Genomic DNA, 23,449 nt, shown 5'->3' with positions numbered 1-23,449 from the left:
TGAGTCCTGAGAGTCCTGCTAGAGACCTTGGGGAAGCCCCAGCCCCTCACCCTGGTCTTCCTTCTCCTCCTTCTCTTTGTAGATCTGAAAGCACCATGGCAGGGAGGGAGGGGCTGGCAAAGGAAGAGGACAAACTGCTTTCTGTGCATTGGATCGGACTCCTCTGGTCCTTCCCATTTCCACTCCATTCAGACAGGAAACTACTATCTCTTAGGCCTCCCTCTTCTCCCCTCAGAGGGTCTTTGCAAAGCAGCTCGCAGACTCCACCAGTGTAGGCGGGGTGTGCCGCTTGCTCTGGAGACCATGCTCCAGTGGAGAGCAGCTTGCTGGCTGGCTGCTGTGTGCACAGTGTCAGCCTTGACTTCTCAGGCCTTGCTGCCTTCTGTTCCTGCACAGTGCCTCTTGCGAGGGATGTCGCTTTCTTTCCTCTCCCTCTGCTGGGCAAACACACTCCACTGTTTGCTCTGAGGCCAATGCCGAATGCCTTTCAACATTTACCCTTGGCATACCTCCAGACATCAATATCGTTTGCTTCCCCTCTCCTCCAAATTCTCTCCCAAGAAGTGTCTGCCAGGCTGGCCTAGGGGAAGGGCCCCTCTGCTGACAGGGGCAGGGCTACAGCTCCCTTCTTTTGCCCCGCTGGCCCAGGGGGGTCAGGAGTCAGTGCCTAGGCTGTCCTCACGCCTGTCAGTATCCGTGCCCCAGCCTGCTGCCCGAATCTTTCTCACAGTCTGTCGCTGTTGACTTGGCATCAACCTCAGATCTGTGTCCCTCAGCAATCACACTCGGAGGTGTAGTCAGCGCCCCCCCACATGTGATCTCGGATACAAGTCACCTTCATAGTTGGAGTTATGATTATAGACTCCAAAACTCGAAGGAATGTCGTGTTTGGCTGGCACCTCTGGATCTTGGTGACTGAGACACAGAGGCAGAGTCAGGCAAAGGCATAGCCACCCCTCTCCCCATCTGTCCTCCCTGAGTGAATATTGCCAGCCCCTGCTGGGCACAGCAGTCAGTGCTCAGGCTCAGTTTGTTGTCTGTCAAAGCTTCCAGAATGGCCTCCCGTCCTTCCAGGATGGTTATCAACGAAATTTCATATCTTTGAAATTTCTTTCTGGAGTTTGCAGGACTTTTAAAAAAATGTTCATCTTCTTTTACTAATAAGTAAATAAAAATATTAAACCTTTAAGAAAAAGAAAAATTACCAGATAGATTTGTAGAAGTTGGTGGTAATTATTTTCAGCATGGCTTTCTTGGCTCGGGACCCAGGCACTCACTGACCTGTGTTTTCATCAGTATCTACTGCTCAGGTTTGAGAATGTGGGGCACATATTTTTTATGTACATTTAAGGTAATTATGTTTGCAGCTCTTCCGTCTAGTTAGACTTCACCTACTGCTTGATTGGTGGGTTTTGGTAGCAATTATTCCATGAGGCTAGACAGTGGAAGCTTCCTGGGGAGATTACCATTGCTCCTCCAGTATTTCAACCAAGAATGATGGTAACAAGAGGGTATGGCCAGGAAACTATTCCTGTGAATGTTAACTGTGAGAACATGGGAAAAGCAGGATTGTGGGATAAGGAGACAGTGCAGGAATAAGTATGATACCCTGCCCTTTGGTAGCATTAGCAATAGTCCCTGTGATCCAGGCAGAGCAGGGCCGTGGTCAGATTGCCCATTTCAAGCCTCCTGTTTCTTGCCTCCTGAACAGGAGAAGCATCTGAAGGGCTGAGACATCCAGGTTACAAGGAGAGTTCTGTGCAAAAACCAGGTAACTTTCTACATAGTATCCCGAGTACAATTCATGGTTATATGCTCAACAAATCAGAGGAGAACCCCCAGAGGGTAAGATAGCCCTGGAGTGTGGCATGCCTGTGGACCTCCAAACCTTCTCAAGCTTTCCAAAGCTGCCAAGTCGGGAAGGCTGAATCCTGGCTTACTCTAGTTTTAGAAGTTTCAGGTCGGGGTGTGGTGGTGGTGGTGGCAGCTGGGTGGCTGTGAAGAGTTCATTGCAGTGTCTTTTGCAGGGCTCCAGGGAAGAGCACTTTATTATTAAATGAGGGACATTGAGTTGGGCAGATCCTGAGACACTTTCATTAGCCACCCCCTTTCATTCATTCATTCATTCATGCATACATGCATGCATGCATGCATACATTCATTCATCCAGCCAACACTTAAAAGAATATGTATGCTGTCCAGCTTTGGGCTACAAGAGACTCATGACACTTGGTACCAACCTGGAAGAACTCCTAGGTCTCCCCTTCTGTAACTACCACTGCCTGTCCTGGGTCCTCCTCACTACACCTCTTGCATGACACAGCTTTGGGAATTCATCCCTCATTCCTACGTGGAACCGTTTCTCTTGTAGATGCTTAAAAGTTGACTAAAGTATCCTCTGGAACGCCTGTGGTGAATCCACCAAGCACGCTCCCCAGGCCCTCTGCCAGGTCTTTGGACGTTCTCTGAGGGCAAGGTAGAGGTTTTCTCAAGAATAAGAACCGACAGAAGCCTGTGAATGAGAACAGTCTCCCCAGGCCCTGCTCCTTGGCCCAGTAGCCAGACTCGCCAGTTTCTTCCTTGGAAAAGAAAGAGGGCACAAGAGACAGCTGACGAACTGTATTGTCTTGTTACATATGTCTAAAGTGGTCTTGCAGACCAGTCACTCTGTCTTCAAAAGCCTTCCTCAGCCAGCAGGGATCCTCTGCCACACAAGTGAAACTCTAGTCATTCAGGGCTCTCTTCAAGGGGAGGGCAAAGAGTTCCCTACTAAAGTAAAAATACCCGGATGGCTTCAAGTTCAAGACATCCTTAACCCAAGCCATCTGAACCCTGCAGAGAGAGCAGGAGGAGGGCATGATTTTAGCATTTGGAAGGCAGAGGAGGGCCCAGGCTTTAGTGACTACTCACAAGCAAGGGGGGAGGGGGCTGCCTAATGGGTCATGAAAACACCCCAAATAGACTTCCCTATTGCATAGCTGGCCTTTATTTAGGACAGCCTTGAAGAGGAGGTCCAAGTTAGTCCTAGAGCTGATGGCGACAGCCCTGGTACACTCAGAGAAGCAAGTGTAGGGCAGGCATGGCAAGGGGGCTTCCACAACAGCAGAGGGCTTCTCCCTCTCAATATCGAGCACAGACACCCCCAGACCCCACTGACACTTGCCCTTAGGTCCTTTTCTTTCACGTTTTCACGGTCACCTTCCCTCCAGGAAGTGAGAGAGCGTGCAATGGGGTCTTTGAAAGTATATGACATCACAATGGATTGTGGCTGGGAGAGGCAGTGCCTGGACTGAGGGAAAACAATTGTATCATCGTTGATAACCAGGGATCAGTTAACTCTTGCAGTCTTCGTCTAGGGACCTTGTTTTACCTGTCCAACATCCTTAGGGGGTCCGCATTGCTACTTCATTTTACAGTTGAGGAAAATGGGACACAGAGGTTTTTAAGTATCTCACCCAGTGTTACCTAGCTGCTCCTGAAGCAAAATGTTCTACCACTTCCCCACACCTGGCTCTTCAGTCAGACCCTTGGAATATGACCTTAACCCTGCTTCCACTTCCCAAGCTTGGCTTGGATCTGATAAAGAAGGGAAGGGAAGGGCTGGTGTGGCCAGAGAGCCAACCCCCAAGTTGGAGAGGCTCCAGCGTCGGTAAGTCTGAGCCTGCCCAGATCTGGCACACTGGCAGCCTGCTATGACATGACTTCCACCTTCTTTGCTCGCTATGTTCTGAATTGTGACTTTTGGTTTCCTTGTGCTGGGTAGGCACACTGTCTCCAGAAGCCCCAGCCCATTTTATTGCTTTGAGATTCTGCTTTCTGCCTCCCGCCTGCTCTCCCCATCCCAACGCCCCATCTGTCTTTCTTCACACCCTTGTCTCATTTCCACATCTTTGTGCTATTGTGTTTGTGTTCTTTCCTTGACTTACTTCCTGTACTGTTTCTACTACATGTTAACCTTCAGGATATATATATCATCTATAGATATATAATACATATGCATACATATTTCTCTCTCTCAGCTTACAAACTTTTCTGTATGTATGTTACTGAATATATGTGGGTTTCCCCCTCCCCTGCCCCTTCCAATGCTGGATATTAAACCCAATGCCTTTGCTTATGCCGGCATTAAGCTACATTCCCAGTCATTTTCCCCCCTCTTCCTTTCTAGGGTTCAAGAGACAAGGAGGTATTTACTCTACGTAGTCTCCTCCCCCCCTTTTTTAAAGAATGGGCTAAAAGCTTTTACATTTGCTTCCAGCTTTAGTCACCAGACAGTGCCACCTCCATAAGAAATCTGTGTTTCACCGAAAGTCCTGTGCCTTGTCCTCCATAGGTACCATTCCCAGCGACAGGAAGATTTAGCCACCCCAAAGCCGCTCTGACTTCTCATTAAGCCTCACACAGATTCTTTATGGAAGACGCTCTGTACTTTCACTTGGTTCCACCCCATAGTTCTACAGTTAGAACCACCATCTTGTGTATTGTGTTGTCTCAGTGTCTTCTCCACACATCCTGTCTTCCAAGGGAATATAGCCCCACGACTTGCTTCCCAACTATTGGTTTCTACCCTCCACCATCATCTCTGGAATATGGACCCTTCCTACCTAACTTAGTGATTCTGTGGACTTCAATAGATGTAAAACCCTTGGCAGTGTTTCTTCTGGGACTTCCAGGGTCATGAAGTTGGGTAGGGCATCCTTCCAGGAACCGTTCTGGTGGCTCCAATTACAGGCAAGAAACCCGAATAAAGCCAATCTTATACTGGCAACGTCTCCTCACTATTCCATAATAGCACATGCGTTCTTCAAAGGGAAGCAACCATGTTCCATTGTTTAACTTACTCTTTCAAGGTCTGCAACATTTTGCTGAACTGCTTTAGTGTATACGTGTATCTGTGTGGGGGCACATGGGAGGGTATGCACATGTGCATGGTGTCAAGGTATAGACACAGAGAGGTGCTACATAGCTTCACTAGTACACACCAGAAAGGTGAGGCCTGGGGAGTAGATCCTGGGTGATAGGCAATGCTCCACTCTAACTCTTCAGCTATTTTGAGGAACTGTGAACTTGAGCCAGAAACACTGTTAGAGACGGGTTGGGGACTAATCAGTTCCAAGTGCTTTCAAATTCAAGTACTTCTTAAAAGGCTCTTCTAATAACCGTTGCTGGCAACAATTTCAGCAGAAGTGGTACCTTCAACTGTTGAACCCGCTTATCAAACATTGAACATCACTCAGCCTCTTCATTTCACCTGGTCTCTGTGCATGTTTCCACTCCTTAGGAGAGCAAACGAGCCCTCCATATTTCCTAGTTTCTTCTGTTGCTGGATTTACTACCAACCAGAGCTGCCAGCAATGCTTCTCGCCCTGATCTCTCTCCCAGAAGAGGCAGCTTCCCTGAAGCCTGCCTGACATAACAGCTCTCTTATGGGCTGAGGACTGAATTCCCAGAAATCTCCGTCTTTGTGTGCCTACTGCAGGACCCTGGCTTCCCCATTCCCAGGATGGTCCTGAGCTCCAGGCTCTGACGTATGTTGCTTTCTTGCAGGGGAGGGAACTTAGGCATTACCTAGCTACCTGTGAGGTCAGAGTGACAGCCTTAGCTGGGTGAGACATTGACTTTCATATGTGAATGTTGAGATTTTTGTCTGATTTTTAAAACCCTCCTGCCAAAAGATTTATGAGATGGTATTTTTGAATCACTCATTGAATTCTATTTTGAGAATCAAGTTCTCTTTGAATTCCAAATAGTTTTTGTGTAATATAGATAGCTTCTGTGTTGTGTGTGTAAGTTTTGGACATCATTTCTACATCCCAGCCTGATTCTATTCCCCTTTTCTTGTATATGTGCACATACATATATATTTGCTCTTGTTCACTTGTTTAATGTTTCAGGAGCATTTTATTTGAAGTATAGCTCTTCTTAAGGAACATGCTATCAAATGTATAAAGAAAAAAAAAAGTCACCTATTCCCAGTCTCTTTTAATAGGAAAACCCAGCCATTTACGACGGGAAAACTCTTTATGCTTTTCATCCTGCCTTATGTTTACCATTTAGTTGACAGCTATCCCTTTCAAGTTTGATTTTCCTTCTCCTCTATGTGTTCTGTCTGCTTTACAAGTCACGTAGTTTTCCATCCCCATTCATAGTGATCTCCCAGTTCCTGACACTCATGGTCGATGTGTGTTTTACTAGTAACAAAAAGGCTGAAATGTTCCCTGGTCCCATTAGCTGTGACCTCTTTTCTCACCAATATTCACATCTGCTCACATCATTACCAAGCTACTCAGCACACCTGGCTGATCCTTCATCTGAGAGTGGGCCTCCAAGGCTTCCCCCAAAGACTGTTTTCCACTGACTGTTTGGATCTGAGGAGTCCCAGGTACTGATTTCTGAAACCTCATTTTGAAAGCTGGAAGTGTCTCTCTCAGACTAATACACCTGTCATCAGATCCATTAGAGGACACAAGGGAACAGATTGGACTTGAGAGGGTAAAGAAGCTGTCCCTGAGGGCACCAGAGAGGGACAGACATGCAGACGTAGAACCAGGCCCCAAAGATGTGGAGTGACGTTTGACTGTGAGTAACCTTGCCTAGGAAAGGGACCCCCTTTGCAGCAGACATTGAGCTCCATAGTGCCAAAGTTTGTTGGGGCTGTGCATTTGTGAAAGTAAAGGAAATGTCACCCCTTGGGGTCACAGCCAGGGGCAGAGGAGAGGATGGGGTATTTATAAGAGGTCTTGGAGGTGTGCGGTGGGACCCTGTTGGGGAGGCAGGACTTCCGGCAGAGGTCCCTGACAAATAGGCTTCCCAACTAGGGCCTCATTGCCCTGGAAGGGTGAGACTTTGGCTGGGTGAGACAAGGAAGGCTAGGTCCTAGGGCTGTACAACTGGAGGACAAAGGAGCAGTCAGATCCGCCTGGGGTTGAGGCTACAGTTACATAGATGGGAACAGGGGGCAGGAATCACCGACTCTCCTTCCTGTTGTGGTAAATGATAATCCTCACACCATTCTTGTTACATAGTGGGTACAGACCCATAGGCTCTGCTTTTCCAGAATTTGCCCAGGGCCACACATCTAACAGGTGGGATTTCTGGGGAAAGCCATTTCTTTTTGATATCAAAGTCTCTAGATACTTCCAAATATTTCACATACTTTAGTGAGCTTGGAGTTTAGGCCTTAGACTTACACATAAAATTGAGGAAAATGGCCTGGAGATCAGACACAACCAGGGACTGGCCAGCCTGTCTTAAAGACGACAAAGGCAGTTTGCTCCCAGTTCACTTCATACTGTTTTGCTTAGGAGCACGGGTGAGAAAGCTGGACTGGCTGGCCCCTCAGCTAGGAGCTTCCAAGGGATCACTTAAGACTTCTCTGCCTCCCAAACCATGGTCAGAACTACCACTAAGCTTTCCACTGCCTCGTCTCTGCCAGCTTCTGCTGCCTCCTTTCCAATTCTTTCTGAAATCACAGTGTAGGAAGGTTGTTGGAAGGCAGGGTGGGTTCTCTTAAATCATCAAAGTGCTCTCGGTCTGGTCTATTCCCTAGTTTCTCACTTGAAACAGAACCATATCTTTAACACGCTTACAGGGTGGGGAATAAAAACTGTAAAACGAAAATGAAAAACATTCCTTATCAATCAAATTCTGGCTGTCTGGGCACTGCTCTCTCTGGACTAGGAAATTGTAACTAAGTGTAAGAAACACAACTCAGATGTCTTTGAGGGTGTGAAACACTGATCGTTGGTAAAAGGAACTTCCATCTAGTATGTGTGTCACAAGTTTGGTGTTCGAAGAACACCACGCTATTACTGTAAGCTAAACAGCAAAGAGAATTGATGACTAAGGCTGTAGCTAGTGGAGAAATGTGCAAGTAAAAACGCATTTAGAAAGATGAAGCTTCTTAAACGTACGTGTTTAAGAAGTAGCACTACACAAAACTCTGCACATAGCAGCAGGCTTCTAGTTCTATGTAGCTCACTACTTAAAACTACGTTGGGCTTAGAAGAATGACCAATGTCAAAGATACGTAATAAATGAGGCTTGGAGAGGTCTGGTGAAAGAACTCCATAGAACATGCTAGGAAAGATGGAAGAGGACCCTGAAGTAAGGTGGCAAGATATCCCTGCTGCCCCCCACCCCGGCCCCCAAGCAGGACCTTCTGAGCTAGGTGAGGCGGGCTGGTAAGAGGGCTCCCACAGCAGGGCGTAGGAAAGATTCCGTGGTGAGACTTGGGCAGTCCCCCTCCCCCAATGCCTTGATCCAGAAGTGTCCCAGACGGCCCCACTCCTTCAAAGAGTATGAGGCTATAATAAGGGACTGGGACCAGCCTCACAGCCCAGGTACAGTGTGCGCAAGCTCAGGACCTGATCTCAAAACCTGCCCTCTCAAAATCTCTGAGCCTTCGAGAGGTTCCTGCAAGCCTTATGGAGCCTAGGGCACTACCACCAACTTGCACTGAGCTCAATGACCAACCGCACTGATAAACAGACACAGGAGCGCACGTGCGCATGCTTGGAGTCTACTGGGAAGCCCAGCCATTGGCTCTACCCTTGGCAGGAGGCACCGGAAGTCCCAGCCAGTTCCAGGTACCTTTAGTGGTTGGAACGGAAAGCCCTGTAGAGGCCGTTGGAAGGCGTTGGCTGTTCCAGCCCAGTGCCTTTCAGTTAGGCTGGCCCCACAGAGGATGCAGCAGCTAGCCTCGATAAGGCTCTGGAGGGCAGTGGGGGCAGGGTGGGGAGGCCCATCTTCCCAAACCATAACTGTTATCAAGACCTTGAACTGTTGCATATCTATATATTCTTGTGGTGACAGTGGCCTTAGGGGAACATTAGGTAGGAGCTGTGCAAGCTCCGTTAAATAACGTCACTGACTTACCTGGTGGCCTTTTGGACCGATTCTGGAAAGTTTTCAAACCCGTCACAGGAAAGGGACAGTAAATTGGGAAACGTGTGAGCTCTTGGCTTGAGCTGACCACGCCGCAGATACTTCCTTTGAAGCACAAGGCTGAAGAGGTTTAGCCAGGTTTTTCTGACAAGAGAGCTGGCATGCCTCATGCTTTTTAAGTGATCTCACTTTAGTGAAGCCCAGAACCAACGAAGTAAGGCTTTTTAAGGGCCTGTAGCTTTACCCTATACCACCAGGCTCCTATACCTAGTTCACAGGGTTCTGCCAAGCCCTAGGAGACTAGGGCTTTCTGTGTAAGCTATTTTCCTCCTCCTCCTTTTTGTATCAAACCCTTGTCCTCAAGTATGAGAGGTATTCTTTCTAGACAAGAAGAAAAAAATCATTCCCCAAGTGACTCTTAAGTCACTTTGATGTCATTGGAGAAGTCACTGTAACAAGAATATCATGAGGCTCAAGGGATTAAACTAAAGAATATTTTCTTCCAGAAATTAGGCCCTGGGAGGGAAACTTCCTTTTATCCTTTAGGGTGGGTGTAATGGCCTGTAGGAAGCTTTGAAGCTTGAGACAGTAATTTATGACAATCTTAAGTGCAAATCCTGGTGTGATTTTAGACTTCAGTCTGGGTGTGGAAACACCAGCATGGACAGACACTGTGGGATAGAAAAGCGGGAGGTGTCCTTTCTGAAGCCACAAACTGGGAAAATGAAATGGGGTTCCCAGGAAAAGGCTGCAGGGGTGTTTACGAAAGTCTATCTTTATCCTGTGGTGGGGTCATTCTTAAGTCTCATTTTAAAGTAGCTTAGACCTATATATAAATAACCACATGGTCATTGATAGAGATGTTTCATTATTTTTAATTCTGGGTGTCCTGACCCAAAGACACAGAGAAATAGACCCCTCCCCCTTTCGGCAGTTACAACCTTGTCATTCTAAGTGATCCTGAAAAAGGAAACAACACAGGGAGATGATGAAACAGCGGTTTAGCTATAATCCTAAGGGCTCTTAAGAATTTGGGATTTCACCTTGTGGGAATCGAATACCCTCTAAGTGTTGTGGTCCAGGATGTGGTGCCGAGCAGCGGAGTTGGGTGCAGCTAATGCATGGTCTTTGTTTGATCCATTGTTCTCATGAACCACACCCTCCTGGTTTGTCTAGATCCTCTTCTAGTGCTTTACCATTAACTGTGTCAGTTGCCCACCTTCCAAAATTAGAAAGCCTTCTTTCATTTTTGATGATTTTCTTTCTCTCTGCTCTCCATGTTAGCATCACCCAAATGCCCGGGGCTCGTGGCTACTATGTTCCCTGCCCTGTCTGGGACTTCTGTCCTCTGCGCTCAGTGCTAGAGTGCCGCATGTAGATGGGAACCTGGGGTCTGTCCTGCTACAGCGTATGCTAAGTCCTCTCCAGCTGAGATCATAGATGGAAAACAATAAGCTTCGGAGCCCAGATGAGATCTAAGAAGGGGTGGGGGGGAGATTGGACTTTGATGAGAAAATGGGATGGAAACACAAAGAATGTGGATTTGGCACAAATCCAAAGTTTTTCTTGTGTTATGAGTTGTTTTGGTGGCCCTTGCTGTCACTCAAGTCACCAATTGTTGCTCATTGGGTGAAGCTACAGACCCTTGAAAGAGTCAGTTTCTAGGTTGATGGTAATTGGAAGAGCTTCTGAGTGATGCCCGAGTCACAGAAGGGAGTGAGTCACTTGTGAACTGATGGATGCCTCCGTGGGTGCTTAGATGCCCTGCGTAGTTATTGCTTCTCTTTCACATAAACTTAAGTCGGTCTGATCCTTGCCATAAAGAAAAACTGTATTCAGAAGAGATGAAACTAAAAAGAGTGTTATCAAAGCAGAAACCCAGATGAGAATATGGATAGAAAGTAGAAAATGGTTCCAGCAACAGAGATGGGGGGTCGGGCAGAAGATGAAGAATTATCAAGAAAAAGAGGAACACCCTAAGGAAAAGGGCAAAGGGAAGGTGGGCCAGACTGCTTTATGAAACCAGACAGAACCAGGAAAGACGAAAGCTTTTCCTCTCCCTCTACTTCCTGTCCTCCTCCTCCTCCCCTTCAAGCCCTTGCCAAGTGCTAGCTAGGTAGGTACAGAGATCGGACGAACAGACTCCGATTCTACAGTGGAAGGGGTGCATTTTGGAGCAGGGACGGAAAGCGTGTCTCCACTGGCTGCCTTTCCTGGGTATGGGGAAGGAGGGATGACCTTGGTGGTCCTGAGGCTGAGGTTAGAAAGCAGCTGGTTTGTGTCGGCCAAGGGCTCATACCATCTTTGTTGTTTCTCTTAGGGCAGTCGCTGGGGTTGTTATAGGCACAGAAGAGGCAATGGGAACCAGTCGGCGGAGCATTCCTGTGTCATGGTTGTACCTGTGGTCACTGGCAGGGAGAGCTGTGCCTCTCTTTTCTCGAAGTGCCCTCCGTGCTGCTGTGGGTTGTCTAGGAGTGGTTCACCTTGACTTTTACTGTGGCTATCAGGCAAAGTGGAAGAGGGGGGAAAAGACACGTGTAAAACCATAGGTGGTGGTGGGGAAACCCACCTTGAATTCCCCCAATTAAAACAGGAAACCAAAGGCAAAGAATTTGCCATCTAATGTATGGGCCCCTGCAGGCTGGGAAACCTGAGCAGCACAAGAAAAGGTACTACTCTTGTAGGAGATGATATTAGTGCTGAAGGGCAGAGTGAGGGGCCTTACTGAAGCTGCTAGGTTTTCACCTCTAGGGTCTTTGGGAGGTGTATATGTTCTGTTTTACGCGCTCTGAAGACTCCTGTACATGGACTGTCCAAGATATGAGGGAGCCCAAGGATCATTAGCCATCTAGTTTGGGACTGTCAAGCAGGCACTGAGAAATTAGCTGTGAGCTTCCAGTTTAGGGAGTCTAATGGTTGACTTGCTCGGGGAACTCTTGCCACCATGGTCTTGTCAACGCATGGGTTTCCTGGCCAGAGTTCAAAATAAACCAAAACAAGAAACCAAAGGCACAGGTAGGCATTACTTTTAGTGGTATCACTTCCATTTTACCCAACGCTTTGAGGAATGTTTGATGTTCGTGGTTCTGTAATGAGGGATGGTGTTCTAGGGAGGTAGCTACTAAAGTGATAGCATCACCATGTTTTTCTCATTGGCCATGGGCCTTTGAAACTTTAATATTAGCACTGTGCTTGGACAGCATTTAGTTGCCAAAGACTCAACCCAGACGCACCAGCTTAGTGATGATGGCACCAAGCCACACACCTACTCTACTGTTGTTTCTTCAAGGGTACATCATCAGAAGAGTTGGATGCCACAAGGGGGGCCTGGTTCATGGCTAACTTACTGCTTCCCACCTTGATTTCTCTGACTGGTTGTGTTTATGGGCATTTTGCAAATTTCCCAGCATCTGCATCCTTCATAAAGTTGGGGAGTTTGTTTTCCAGTTCTTGTATTTTCCCCTGGGCGAATGGCTCTTTTTCTTAGGTGTGCTTGCCTCTGCTCCCAACAGTGAACTGTCCTCTGTGAAGTGACTGAATAGTTCACAGCTACAGTGAAAAAAGTTCTCAACCCCCCAAACAAACCTGCATGACTTGTGGCTGATTTCAGGTTGGGGTTGGGTTTGAAATGGAGTTTAGAGTCTCTATTCCAAAGTCAGCAATGTCAAATAACAAGCTTTCGGGTGTGCTTGCTGGTGGCAGTGCTTGGAGAATGGAATTATAAATGATGTGATGGGTCCAGACTAACTTTACAGGGTCCTGGTGGCATTCACTGCCATGCCCCTGTTGATGGGGTTTGACACGGGGTTTCCCCTTGGGAGTTAGCAAAAATCTTGATCCCTACCCCAAAAACTCTGCACTTGAACAGAGTACCAAGTCTGTGTTCTTGTTCTGAACCATGTACATGCTGGAAAAATCTCCCGACTTCTTTGGGTTTTAGTTTCCTCATGGGTAAAATTGGGAGACTAACATCTACCTCACCGAATTGTTGTGAGGATTGAATATACTCTGTAACTTTCATGTTATGTAAACCATTGTGATTGAAAGCCAGCTTTAAGCATGAATTGGCCATATGAAGAGCATGTATGTAGACATTTCTGCCACCACACATGCTGTTTGCGTGTTGTCTGCTTAAACCTGGAGTAAAAATGGTTCTAAATACATGTGGGTGTATAGAAAGGGTTTGCAGCTTTCGTGAGCTTCCTAAAGGGGCTCCAGACCCTCAAAGTTTGGAAACCAGTGCTTCAGACTTGAAGAAGCTGCATTAAAAAATAGTGATTGCTTCTAGAAGTTTCCTTTGAACATGACCACAGGACTGACTGTAATAATTTTAGAGGCAGATCATTGATGTGTTCTGGTTTCTCAGTATTTGGTTTGTCTGTTTTGTGATGTCAAGGGTTGAACCCAAGGTTTTATACATGCTAGATATGCACTTTATGACTTAGCCCCACCTCCAGCTCATTAATGTGGGCTGATGACAGAGCATTTGAGACAGGAAATGTCGGACGTATTGATGGCTTATCATCAGATTATCCAACTGTCCTTCATTTGAAGGTGAACATAAAGCAAAATCATTAAATATTTGACCCAAAGGAAGTTGACAAGAATGTGATCTGGATAATCTCCAGAGAGACTCATTTTGATCCACTAGGAAAGGGAGAACAAAATGAGACTTGGATGGAGTATCGGGGCTGAAATGAGTGAGCATCAAAGCAAGGAGGCAATTGGACTTGAGGATTTTCATCCTGGCCAGCAGGGAAGCACATGGTCCTATTGGGGAGGGAGTCAATGTAATCCAAGCTGGAAGAAAGCTGCTGGGCGACTATTTATCCCAAGGTCTCCGACTCCCAGGGACCAGACACTCATGGTCCACATTCTGTCTTGGGACTGACTTTTCAGAGCATGCAGTCCTTCAGGGAGGGAACTTTGTCACAGGAGTGAATGCTGTGCATCATCCCTCTGTGCATTGGTGATGTGGTCCAGCTTCTTCAGGAAACAGCCATGCAGATGCCTCAGGACTCAGGTAAGTACTAGAAAGGGGGACACTGTGGTGGTATTGTGTTCACCAAAATATTGTGTACTCTAATAAATTTATCTGGGGTCAGAGAACAGACAGCCACTAGATACAAAGGCTAGAAAATGGTGGCACTCACACCTTTAATCCTAGCATTCCAGAGATAGAAATCCCTCTGGATCTCTGTGAGTTCAAGGCCACATTGGAAATAGGCAAGCATGGTGACACACCTTTAATCCCAGAAAGCCAGCCTTTAATCCCAGGGAGTGGTGGTAGAAAGCAAAAAGATATATAAGGCATGAGGACCAGAAACTAGAAGATTTGGCTAGTTAAACATTTGGCTGGTTAAGCATGTGGCTGGTTAAGTATTCAGGCTTCTAGCAGTAGTTCAGCTGAGAGCAATTGGGATGAGGACTCAGAAGCCTCCAGTCTGAGGAGACAAGACCAGCTGAGGATCCGTCGAGGTGAGATAGCTGTGGCTTGTTCTGTCTCTCTGATCTACCAGCATTGACCCCAATAACTGGCCTCGGGTTTGATTTTATGAATAAGAACTTTTAAAATTCCTGCTACAGGACACTGTTTGGAGAAGTCTGGGCAACTTCTTCACTGTTCTTTAAGGGGACTGGACTCCCCACTCCCACACCAGCAATTTTTTTGCATAAAAACTTCTTTTATATTGGCAATTTACCTGCAAATTTGATAAATTCTGATGGCTTTTTGGAACATTCCCTGCAGTGTCTTACAAGGTATTCCATGCTAGTCTCAAACTTACCACATAGTCCAGGCTGGCCTGAAAATCATGAGTGCTAGGACTAGAGTGTAGTAGAGGTTAGAACCTCTACTACAAGTTTGAAATAGTGAGAGAGAGCATACTTTTCTTCTTTCTGGAGTTTGGAAGTTTTGTTTTCAGTAATGATGCAGGATATAGATTATTGGTAGATGTAGATGTCTTTAATCCAGTTGAGGAAACTCTTTTCTCATGCTAGTTTGCTGCATGCTTTTAATTAGGAATTGATATTGAATTTTGTTGAGTTATTTTTCATCCTTGAAAATGATGGCTGTTATTTTGAAAAAGTAAACCAGATTTGTGTATACTGAAGAAAATGGGAGAAGAGATTAGTTTTTTTTCTTATGACACTCTTGTGATTCTTGAAAGAATCACTGGACTTTTTAAGAACAAACTTCTTCTACAGTAAAATTTTTCTCTAGTAAACATTTCAAATATTTTGGCAACTTTTTAAATACTCATTTTGAGTTTTAATTAGGTGTATGTGTGTGTCTATAAGGTTATGTGCCAGCATGAGTGCAATTGCCCATGGAGGCCAGAAGATGTTTAATTCCTTGGAGCTGGACTTAGAGGTATTGTGAGCCACCCAGCATAGGAGTTGGGAACTAAACTTGGGTCCTCTGCAAGAGTACTAAGAGTTCTTGATCTCTCCCTGTCTCCAGCCCCTTAGGCAATCTTTAGGTTTTAAAGGCCATGTAAAATATGTCATTTATTATTGCTGACCATATTGTTAAATCTTTCAAATATATATTCTTAGCTCACATGAAAATTTTTTAGCCTGCCTACCTGGTTCTTGTCTGGTTTTATGATTTACCATCCAGCAGCAGTGAAAGGAAATATACACAGCCATCCAAGTCCAGTTATGTCTAACCCTCTACGGAAAGGAAATTCTTTATTCTAGAATATTATTGCCAAATATTTTTTGAAAGTAATGCTGATTTTTTTTATACTGCATATGTAAATAAAGCAAAGGCAGATAACGGGCAGCTCTCATGGCTTCTCTCAAACTAGGAGTTATTGTCTTCAAAGAATGTGGGATGGGGAGCCCCTGTAGCCCTCAGCTGTGAGCCTGGATGTTAAAGGGTGGTGACTGATTTCCCAGACACTGGAACACTTGACTCCTTGGCTTGAGAGAGGCACCAGCGGAGATATGGCTCTTTGGTAGTGGACATAGTCTAGATGGGCTGATTGCCAAGCCTTTAAGACTTCTGAGAGTGCATTTAACTGACAGTTAGGAATGATTATGTCTCAGGTATTGTTCTAAGGAATTGAACTTGGGTTTGTCTGCTTTGCTATACAATGGGGATGACAGTGACCTAGGCATGGCTTCCTTGTAGGGAACTATGTGTTGACAATTTGGAGTCTAGGGACAGAAGACAAGCACAACACTGAAGAGTAATGCCTTGACATGTGCTTTATTTCACAATTCTACTTTTGCCCACAGGTCCCATTGCAGAAGATGAATGGTTGCCAACCAGAGATCCAGACAAAAGGCCTCAGGATGTGATATCTGGAAGTTTTTCTGGCATGGGAAGGGGTGCCATTTTTCTGGGGGAGGGCAGGTACCATTCTACACAGCATCATGGGATTGGTAGATTCCATGACATGGATGTTTCTTGAAAATGGTGGGGTCCTGCTTTTAGAACGCTGGTACTGTCACCTTCCAGCTTTGAGGGGTATACACGTTGCATCTCTTGAGGTGTCTGTCAACTCACAATGTATTTCAAAAATATTAGAACACTATAATGTGTACACTTGATGACATATGAACTGAAGAAAATGTGTATAAAACATCTTCCAAACATAAAGGAAATATTGGGTTCTGTATGTAATAGACAATGGTCTCTTCATATTATTTGGGTTTAAAGATATTGTATTTGAGTCTTTAACTCAAAAAAAGAGCTGTGATAACTGTTCTGTATTAACCTGTGGAGGATTCTTAATTGCCAGCTGTGCCAGAGCCCTTCATCTGAAGTGGAAAAAAGTAGTGGAATATGGAGACTTTTGTCTCTGGCCTATTGGGTTGTCTTGTGCCTTAGTTACTGTTCTATTACTGTGATGAAACACCATAATCAAGGCAGCTTATAAACAGAAGCATTTAATTGGGGTCTTGATTACAGTTTCAGAGGATGAGTCCACGACCATTATAGTGGGAAGCACGGGGGGGTGGGGTGGGCAGACAGGTAAGCATGGAACAGGGGCACTAGCTGTGAGTTGCCATCTGATACAAAAGATGGAGGCAGAGGAGAGGGAATGAGACTGGGCCTCCATGGGCTTTTTAAATATCAAAGCCTATCCCCAGTGACACACGTCCAAGAAGGCCACACCTCTAATCCTTCCCAAACAGTTCCATTAACTGAGAACCAAGCATTTACCACCATGGGTTGCTTTGAAGCTGCTCCTGTCTAAGCCCCACGGTTTCAGATACACGCAGCTCCCCTGTAACTCCAACCTCGTGGGCTCACTTTGCTGTTGATCATTGCAGTTCTAGGCCTAACACAGCTTTTCTTCTCAAGGGGGGCACTGCCTCAGGAGTGCTGAATGTAAACAGAGTGCTGGTGTTGGTTGGGTCTTAAATGTCCCACCAAACCTCCTGACGCATCCTGTAGCAGTGTTCAGAGCTGCACTCTAGTGAGACGTTGGCATCCCAAGAGCTCTGATACTGACATGTACTCATTCATTCACGGCCTCATAGTCTAATGGGAAGTGAGGGGTCGTTGGAAATGCTCCACCCCCCCTGGCCTGCTGCCTTTCACAGCACTGGAGTCTTCAGCACGCAGCAGTGTAGCCGACTGATTGCCTCACGCAGCATCAGATGGCACTCCAAGAGAATGGCTCAAATCCGGGAACTTTGGGGATGGTCAGTTACCAAAAGCACCACTTGGGGAACAGAATAGGAGCCTTGAGAGTACACAAGGTGGCCCACCCTTGCAATCCCCTCCTTGGGGAGGCTGAGGCAGAGGCATCATGATTTTGAGACCATTTTAGACTAAACTTCCACATCTGCCTAGAATTAAAAAAGCCATTTTTTTTCCCTCTTGTAGTGCCTGCCATCAGATGCTGCATGAGGGGTAATCAACTACGTCAAACTATGCGTACAGAGGAAGGCCTTGTCTAAAATGACAGGATCTTGATTTTATGTATATGGGTGTATTACCTGCAAGTATGTCTGTGTACCACATGCATGCTTGATGCCTTTGGAGGCCCAAAGAGGGAGTCAGATCCCCTGGAATTAAGGTTATAGATGGGTGTGAGCTGTCATGTGGGTGCTGGGAATAGAACCCAGATCCTCTGGAGGAGCAGCCAGTGCTCTTAACCACTGAGCCATCTCTCAAGATAAAGTACGGTTGGGCATCACAAAGAGGTCTTAGCAATGACTCTGTCATGTATTTCTATATTGTGAATGACAAATTTCCATTTCCTCAGCTGTAGCTTGAGTATTAGATTTCCATTATCTCAAGGATTAAGTAAGTACAATGTTTGCAAAAATGATTAAGGGTTCTGTGTACACTGTACCAACGTGAAGGAGACAAACATCTGACATCAAACAAGAAAGCCTGATGACTGTTAAAAGGTAGCCACAAGTTAGTCCAGATAGTTACCTTAAATATCTTTGAAAAAATGATAGGAAAAAGCCTGAAGGGAGAAGAAAAGGGACTGATTTGATTAACTTTTCCCACCATTTATCCACTGGATACACAATTACATAGCTTTACCATTCTATCTCAGGACACACTCTGCCTTAGAGAAGACCCTTTGCCAATGACTCTTCAGACGACTGAATCAGAGGGAATAAGATGGTCAGGGATCCTCAAAGACACCTCTGCCTGAAATTGGCTTTAGCTGAATGGTTACTTCTCCCTGACCCTGGTGGGTTCATATGGATCAATACTTGTTCAATTACAAAAAAAAAAAAACCTTGCAAGATAAATGTGATTAAGAAATGAAGAATTTGGTATTTATACAGAGGGAAACTTCGCCTTCCCTCATATTTAAGAATCTGGACATAATGAGTTATTCCAAAGAAAGGATAGTAGGAAATACACAAGAGTAGACCCAGGTGTTGTAAGAATGGACATTCTCCCAAAGCTTGGTGGCACAAGTCTACAATGCTAGCATTAAGGAAGCTGAGGCAGGAGGCTCACCAAAAATCTAAGGCCAGTCTCGGCTATTGTGTGAGACCATGTGTCAAGCAAGCAAGCCAAATTCTGGTTCTCCAATAAGTCGCACAACAGTCAATTATAAGAGACCAGAGTGAATGGGGGAAGAAAGGAAGTGATCAGAAATTAGCAAGAAAGCTAGAACCAGCAGGTGTGGCCAGGGTCAGTCAAATGACCCTAGACAAGATCTTGAGTGTGCACCTCAGTTTCCCATCTGGCAAACATCTGCTTCACTGGTTTATTACAAGAAAGAAATCTAATAATGTAGCTAGCTAGTAAAATAAGTGGTTGGAAGCACCTGACAGTCATAAGAACTGGGTGGTAGATCACTATCAATTTAATGCAATATAACTCATCAAATATTTACTGAGCCCTCACTATTTGCCTAGGATTGTATCCTTGGTGCTGGAATTGAAAGGGTCTGAGTAAGATGTCAGGTTAATGACTTGAACAGGATAACAGGAATGAAGGCAGTTTGGGCCTGTATCAGAGAGATTTTATTATATATATATATAATATATTCATAGGAGGGGCCCTAACCATTAGTCTGTGTTGCTTTAGTTCTTCTCATTTCTTCCTTCTGTCCTCCAACTATTCACTCAGGTTCCTATAACTCATGACACATATGGTGGTGTCTTAGAGTTTCTATTGTTGTGAAGAGAAACCATGACAATAGCAACTCGTACAAAGAAGAAACATTCAATTGAAGCAGCTTACATTTTCAGAGGTTTAGTCCATTATCATCATGGTGCAACATGGAGGCATGCAGGCAGACCTGGTGCTGGAGCAGGAGCTGAGGGTCCTTATATCTTGACTCCCAGGCAACAGGAAGTGGTCTGCCTCACTGTGCATGGCTTGAGCATATATGCGACCTCAAAGCCCACCCACACAGTGACACACTTCCTCCAACAAAGCCACACCTCCTAATAGTGCCGCTCCCTTTGGGGGCCATTTTCTTTCGAGCTACCACAGGTGTCTCAAGGACTTTTGTGACATAGGTAGTAGAAATTCCATCTATTAGGCAAGAGGAAGCTGCAAGTGGACATTTCTAAAGCATGTAAAATACCGCAGAGCTGTGTAGACCGACATTGGAGGGAGTGAGGATGAGCTACAGGAGAGGAATTGGGTCAAGGTTCCTTGCTGGAGGCACAGCTTAAGGAAAGCATTGGAGGAACCACGCCTGCTCAGCATGCAGTCCTGTCGTCTTCAAAGGAAAGAAATGGTTGATGCCTAGTCACCCAGAAGGCTGGAGTAAATGTTGTCTGGCAACCCGGTGATTTTTCTTGTTTTCTATTCTCAGGAGCCAGGCTTCCGGAGTCCTCCAAAATCCAGGCCCTAATCCTGAGCTTCGTCTCTCAGCAAATAGAACCCATTCTTACGACGAGGTCCCATGTACTTTGCAGCATCCACCAACAGAATCTGTCCTCTTCAGGCCCTTGGCCCGCCCCGAGCACTGTCTAGCAGTCAACAGAACTCATTCTTGTTGTAAAGGTCACACATTTTTTCCTGGATAGGTCCATATTAGGGCAAAAAAATGGTAGCTTTGGAAAATCAAGTATTTTTAGGAATCTGACCAAAAGTTCTATCTTTTGCCCTAGCAAAAATTTCAGAAAATTTTGCACATTATTTATTCATCTAGGTCATCAGTGCTTCAGGCATCTAGTAGCCTAGGCCGTGTGATATCACGGAGAGTCCAGCAGAGGGAGACAGAGGCTAAGTAAGGTGTGGACCCTGGGAGACTTAGGTCTTCACAATTTTTGAGTTGAGGATACCGAACTACTCCATCCAACCTTTTAGCCCGCCCAGTGTTGAATACAAATCGTCTGAATATGTTAAGAATAGGCCGACTAATGCATTTTCAACTTCGCAAAATTGTCTGCATGTAAGCCCATCCTCAACGGACATGCCAAGTTTAGTCTGTGCTTGTAAACAGGTACACACCACCTGCACATGGTGAGGAATGGCAGCAGAAAAATAGGAGCCAGTGGAACGTCCCATTCTAAACGGACATGCCAAGTTTAGTCTGTGCTTGTAAACAGATAGACACCATGTGCACACGGTGATTGGCGGCAGAAAAATAGGAGCCAGTGGAACATGAGTGTAGGTCACGTGCCTAGTGGGGGACCGGATTTACTTTGTCACCAAATACAGCTGTCCCTTTCCTCATCCTTCCTCGCCTTCTCTGTGAGGCCACAAACACTTTGAACTGCCAAATTCTCTTTGGCAGGGTGACAGGATGGCCTTTAGTCACCTGCAGCATTTCCCAGGCCTGTATGTGGCGCTCAAGCCAAGGGACAGCCGAGGTAAGTCCTTGAGCCAGCTCCTGCGACACCTGTACAGCGGCTGGGGACTTGGTAGGAAGAGATGACTGCAAGGCGGGCCGTCCGTTGTCCCTTGGGATTGGGCTCTTGGCGGCTGGGCGGGACTCCGGCTATGATATAAGAGAGCAGAGAACCACTGTCCCGGCTGCAGCGCTGAAGGTGGAGCCCCAGCTGTGAAAGGGAGGTCATCAGTCCTGCTCTTGCAATCAGACCCAGCGAGACTGAAGAAGACAAGGTCTAATTTCTATATATTCATGTATTTAGTTTTGATAACTGGAAGGCAGGGTGGATATGAAGATGTGGCAAAGGCTCGTGCTGACCCGGAGCCCTAGACGGTTGGGATCTAGAACTAGAGGATCTAGAATCTAGGATTTCAGAGGATCTAGGGAGGGATCCACTGGACTCCAGGCGCCCAAACTCAACTGTTTTTCTCTGTGTTGCAGACACGCTTCCATCCGCCACGCTCAACCCCAGGCTACGAGGATGAGGCTCCTCAGTCGACTCCGCTCCTCCGCTCCTGAGCCCGCCTTCTCCAACGTGCTCACCCCGGGCCGCATCCCTGAGTTCTGCATCCCCCCGCGGCTGCCGGTCCCCGGCGTTGCCGAGTCGGCACACCCGGCGGCCGCACTGCCTTGGCGCTGCGCGGCCGAACCCGACCTGTGGCCGCGCACCCCAACCGACCACGACGATAATGAGTACGACCACGCGGGTCGCACCGACTGGGACCCGCGCTCACAAGCCGCGCTCTCGCTGCCGCACCTGCCCCGCGCACGCACCGCCTACGGCTTCTGCGCGCTGCTCGAGAGCCCGCATACGCGCCGAAAGGAGTCGCTCTTCCTCGGCCACCCAGGAGTTCCCCGGCCCGGACTTCGCCGCCGCGCGCACACCTACGCCGGCCCGCGCCCAGCCTCGGACTCTGCGCGCGCCGCCCCGATTCATCTGGACACTGCCCCGCCACCTGCTCCTGTGCCCCGCGTGCGTCGCCTCCTGCGCGCCTCGGATGGGCTGCTGAGCCGCGCGCTGCGGGTCCCTCGAGGTCGGGCCGGTGCGCGCCCCGCGCCCAGTGGAGACAAACAGGAGAGCGCCGCCTCCTGCGCGCCCCCGGACCCCACCGGCCCGATTCCCAAGCGCCGGCAAGCCGAGGCCAGCGTGGCTCTGGGCCGCGGGGATTGCACGCTGCACCTGGCTGCCGAGTACTGTCCGCGCAGCGCGTGTCTCCGCCTCCGCCTGCTGCGCGCTGAGGGTCCGGCCGCTGCGCTCGAACCCCGAGCCCTGGGCTGCCGCCTCAGCCTGGTGCTGCGGCCGTCGGGCCAGCAGCGCGCCAGCGTTCTCCACCGCAGCCGCAAGGCCGCCCTGGACCAGGACTGCTGCTTCGATGGGCTCTCGGAGGAGCAGCTGCACCGCCTGGCCGTGCGCATCAAGGCTGAGAGCAAGGGCCGCGGGCTGGAGCGTGGAAGGCCGCTGGGCCAGGGTGAGCTGCTGCTGGGCTCGCTGCTGCTGCTCTGAGCCCTGATTCCGTGTGGCCATGGACACTGAAGGTCGCTTGGCCTCGAGATGCGCACACTCTTGGCTTTCGGACATTCAGAGCCTCTTGGACGCTGACAGTGCCTTGGCCCTGGGGCACACACAACCTCTTGGTTCTGGTACACTTTCCCTTTTGTACAAAATAAAAGTTATTTATTTTTCTATGTATGACCTTGCAGTGTTGATGTTTTGATTCCTTGGACTCCACTTTTCTCGTTACTTTTTGGTAGCAAAAGAAAAAAAAACAATAGCTTTCTTCGGTCTATTCACACACCCGATCCTCTTTCAGACCATTATAATAGTCAAAAGGAAACAAAACAAAACCAAACAGGTTCACCCTGGAGTGGAAGAGTGAGAACCGTAGCACACTCACGTGCTTGTTTTTCCTGTTCCCCTGCTTTGTGGGAACACTGAGGTTCACATGGCTTAAAAAACAACAACAAAAACAAAAAAAAAAACAGTATTCATTCATTCATAGGTAAAGTGCTTACAATGCAGGTATGATGTCCTGAATTCTGTTCCTGGAACCCATCCTTTAAAGAGCTGGGCCTGTTCGTGTGCAATTGCTAATTCCAGCACGGGAGAGGCAGACAGATTCCCCCGGGGTTTGCTGACCTGCCGCCAATGCCAATCTAGCCTCCTTGGTGATCTTCAGCCCAGTGGGAGACCCTGTCCCAGACAGCGAGGTGGATGGAGATGAAGAACAGAGGTTCTAACTTGGCAGCCAGGTGTGCACACACGATTGATTATTCTTTCA

The 23,449-nt window shown here is 47.2% G+C and overlaps 1 protein-coding gene and 1 long non-coding RNA gene across 2 annotated transcripts; both read left to right on the top strand.

Moving 5' to 3' along the window:
- Positions 1 to 8,650: 8,650 nt before the first annotated feature.
- Positions 8,651 to 16,523, top strand: LOC119088302. The gene is made up of 2 exons (XR_005091923.1): positions 8,651 to 13,909; positions 16,132 to 16,523. It is a non-coding gene; the product is annotated as an uncharacterized LOC119088302 (long non-coding RNA).
- Positions 16,524 to 19,745: 3,222 nt separating this feature from the next.
- LOC114691953 (C2 calcium-dependent domain-containing protein 4A-like) lies at positions 19,746 to 22,861 on the top strand. Its single transcript, XM_028867552.2, has one exon. It carries the CDS (start codon positions 21,652 to 21,654, stop codon positions 22,672 to 22,674), a length of 1,023 nt encoding a protein of 340 aa, XP_028723385.1. The 5' UTR covers positions 19,746 to 21,651; the 3' UTR covers positions 22,675 to 22,861.
- The last annotated feature ends 588 nt before the right edge of the window (positions 22,862 to 23,449 follow it).

The sequence above is a fragment of the Peromyscus leucopus genome, chromosome 7 (genome assembly GCF_004664715.2).
Source record: "Peromyscus leucopus breed LL Stock chromosome 7, UCI_PerLeu_2.1, whole genome shotgun sequence".
Taxonomy (NCBI): Eukaryota; Metazoa; Chordata; class Mammalia; order Rodentia; family Cricetidae; genus Peromyscus; species Peromyscus leucopus.
Note: the sequence above shows the minus strand (reverse complement) of the source record. Positions and strands in the feature narration are given on the sequence as shown.

What these genes read in the sequence shown, in the direction of transcription:
- LOC114691953 (XM_028867552.2), top strand. Translation starts at nt 21,652, where the DNA reads ATGAGGCTCCTCAGTCGACTCCGCTCCTCCGCTCCTGAGCCCGCCTTC.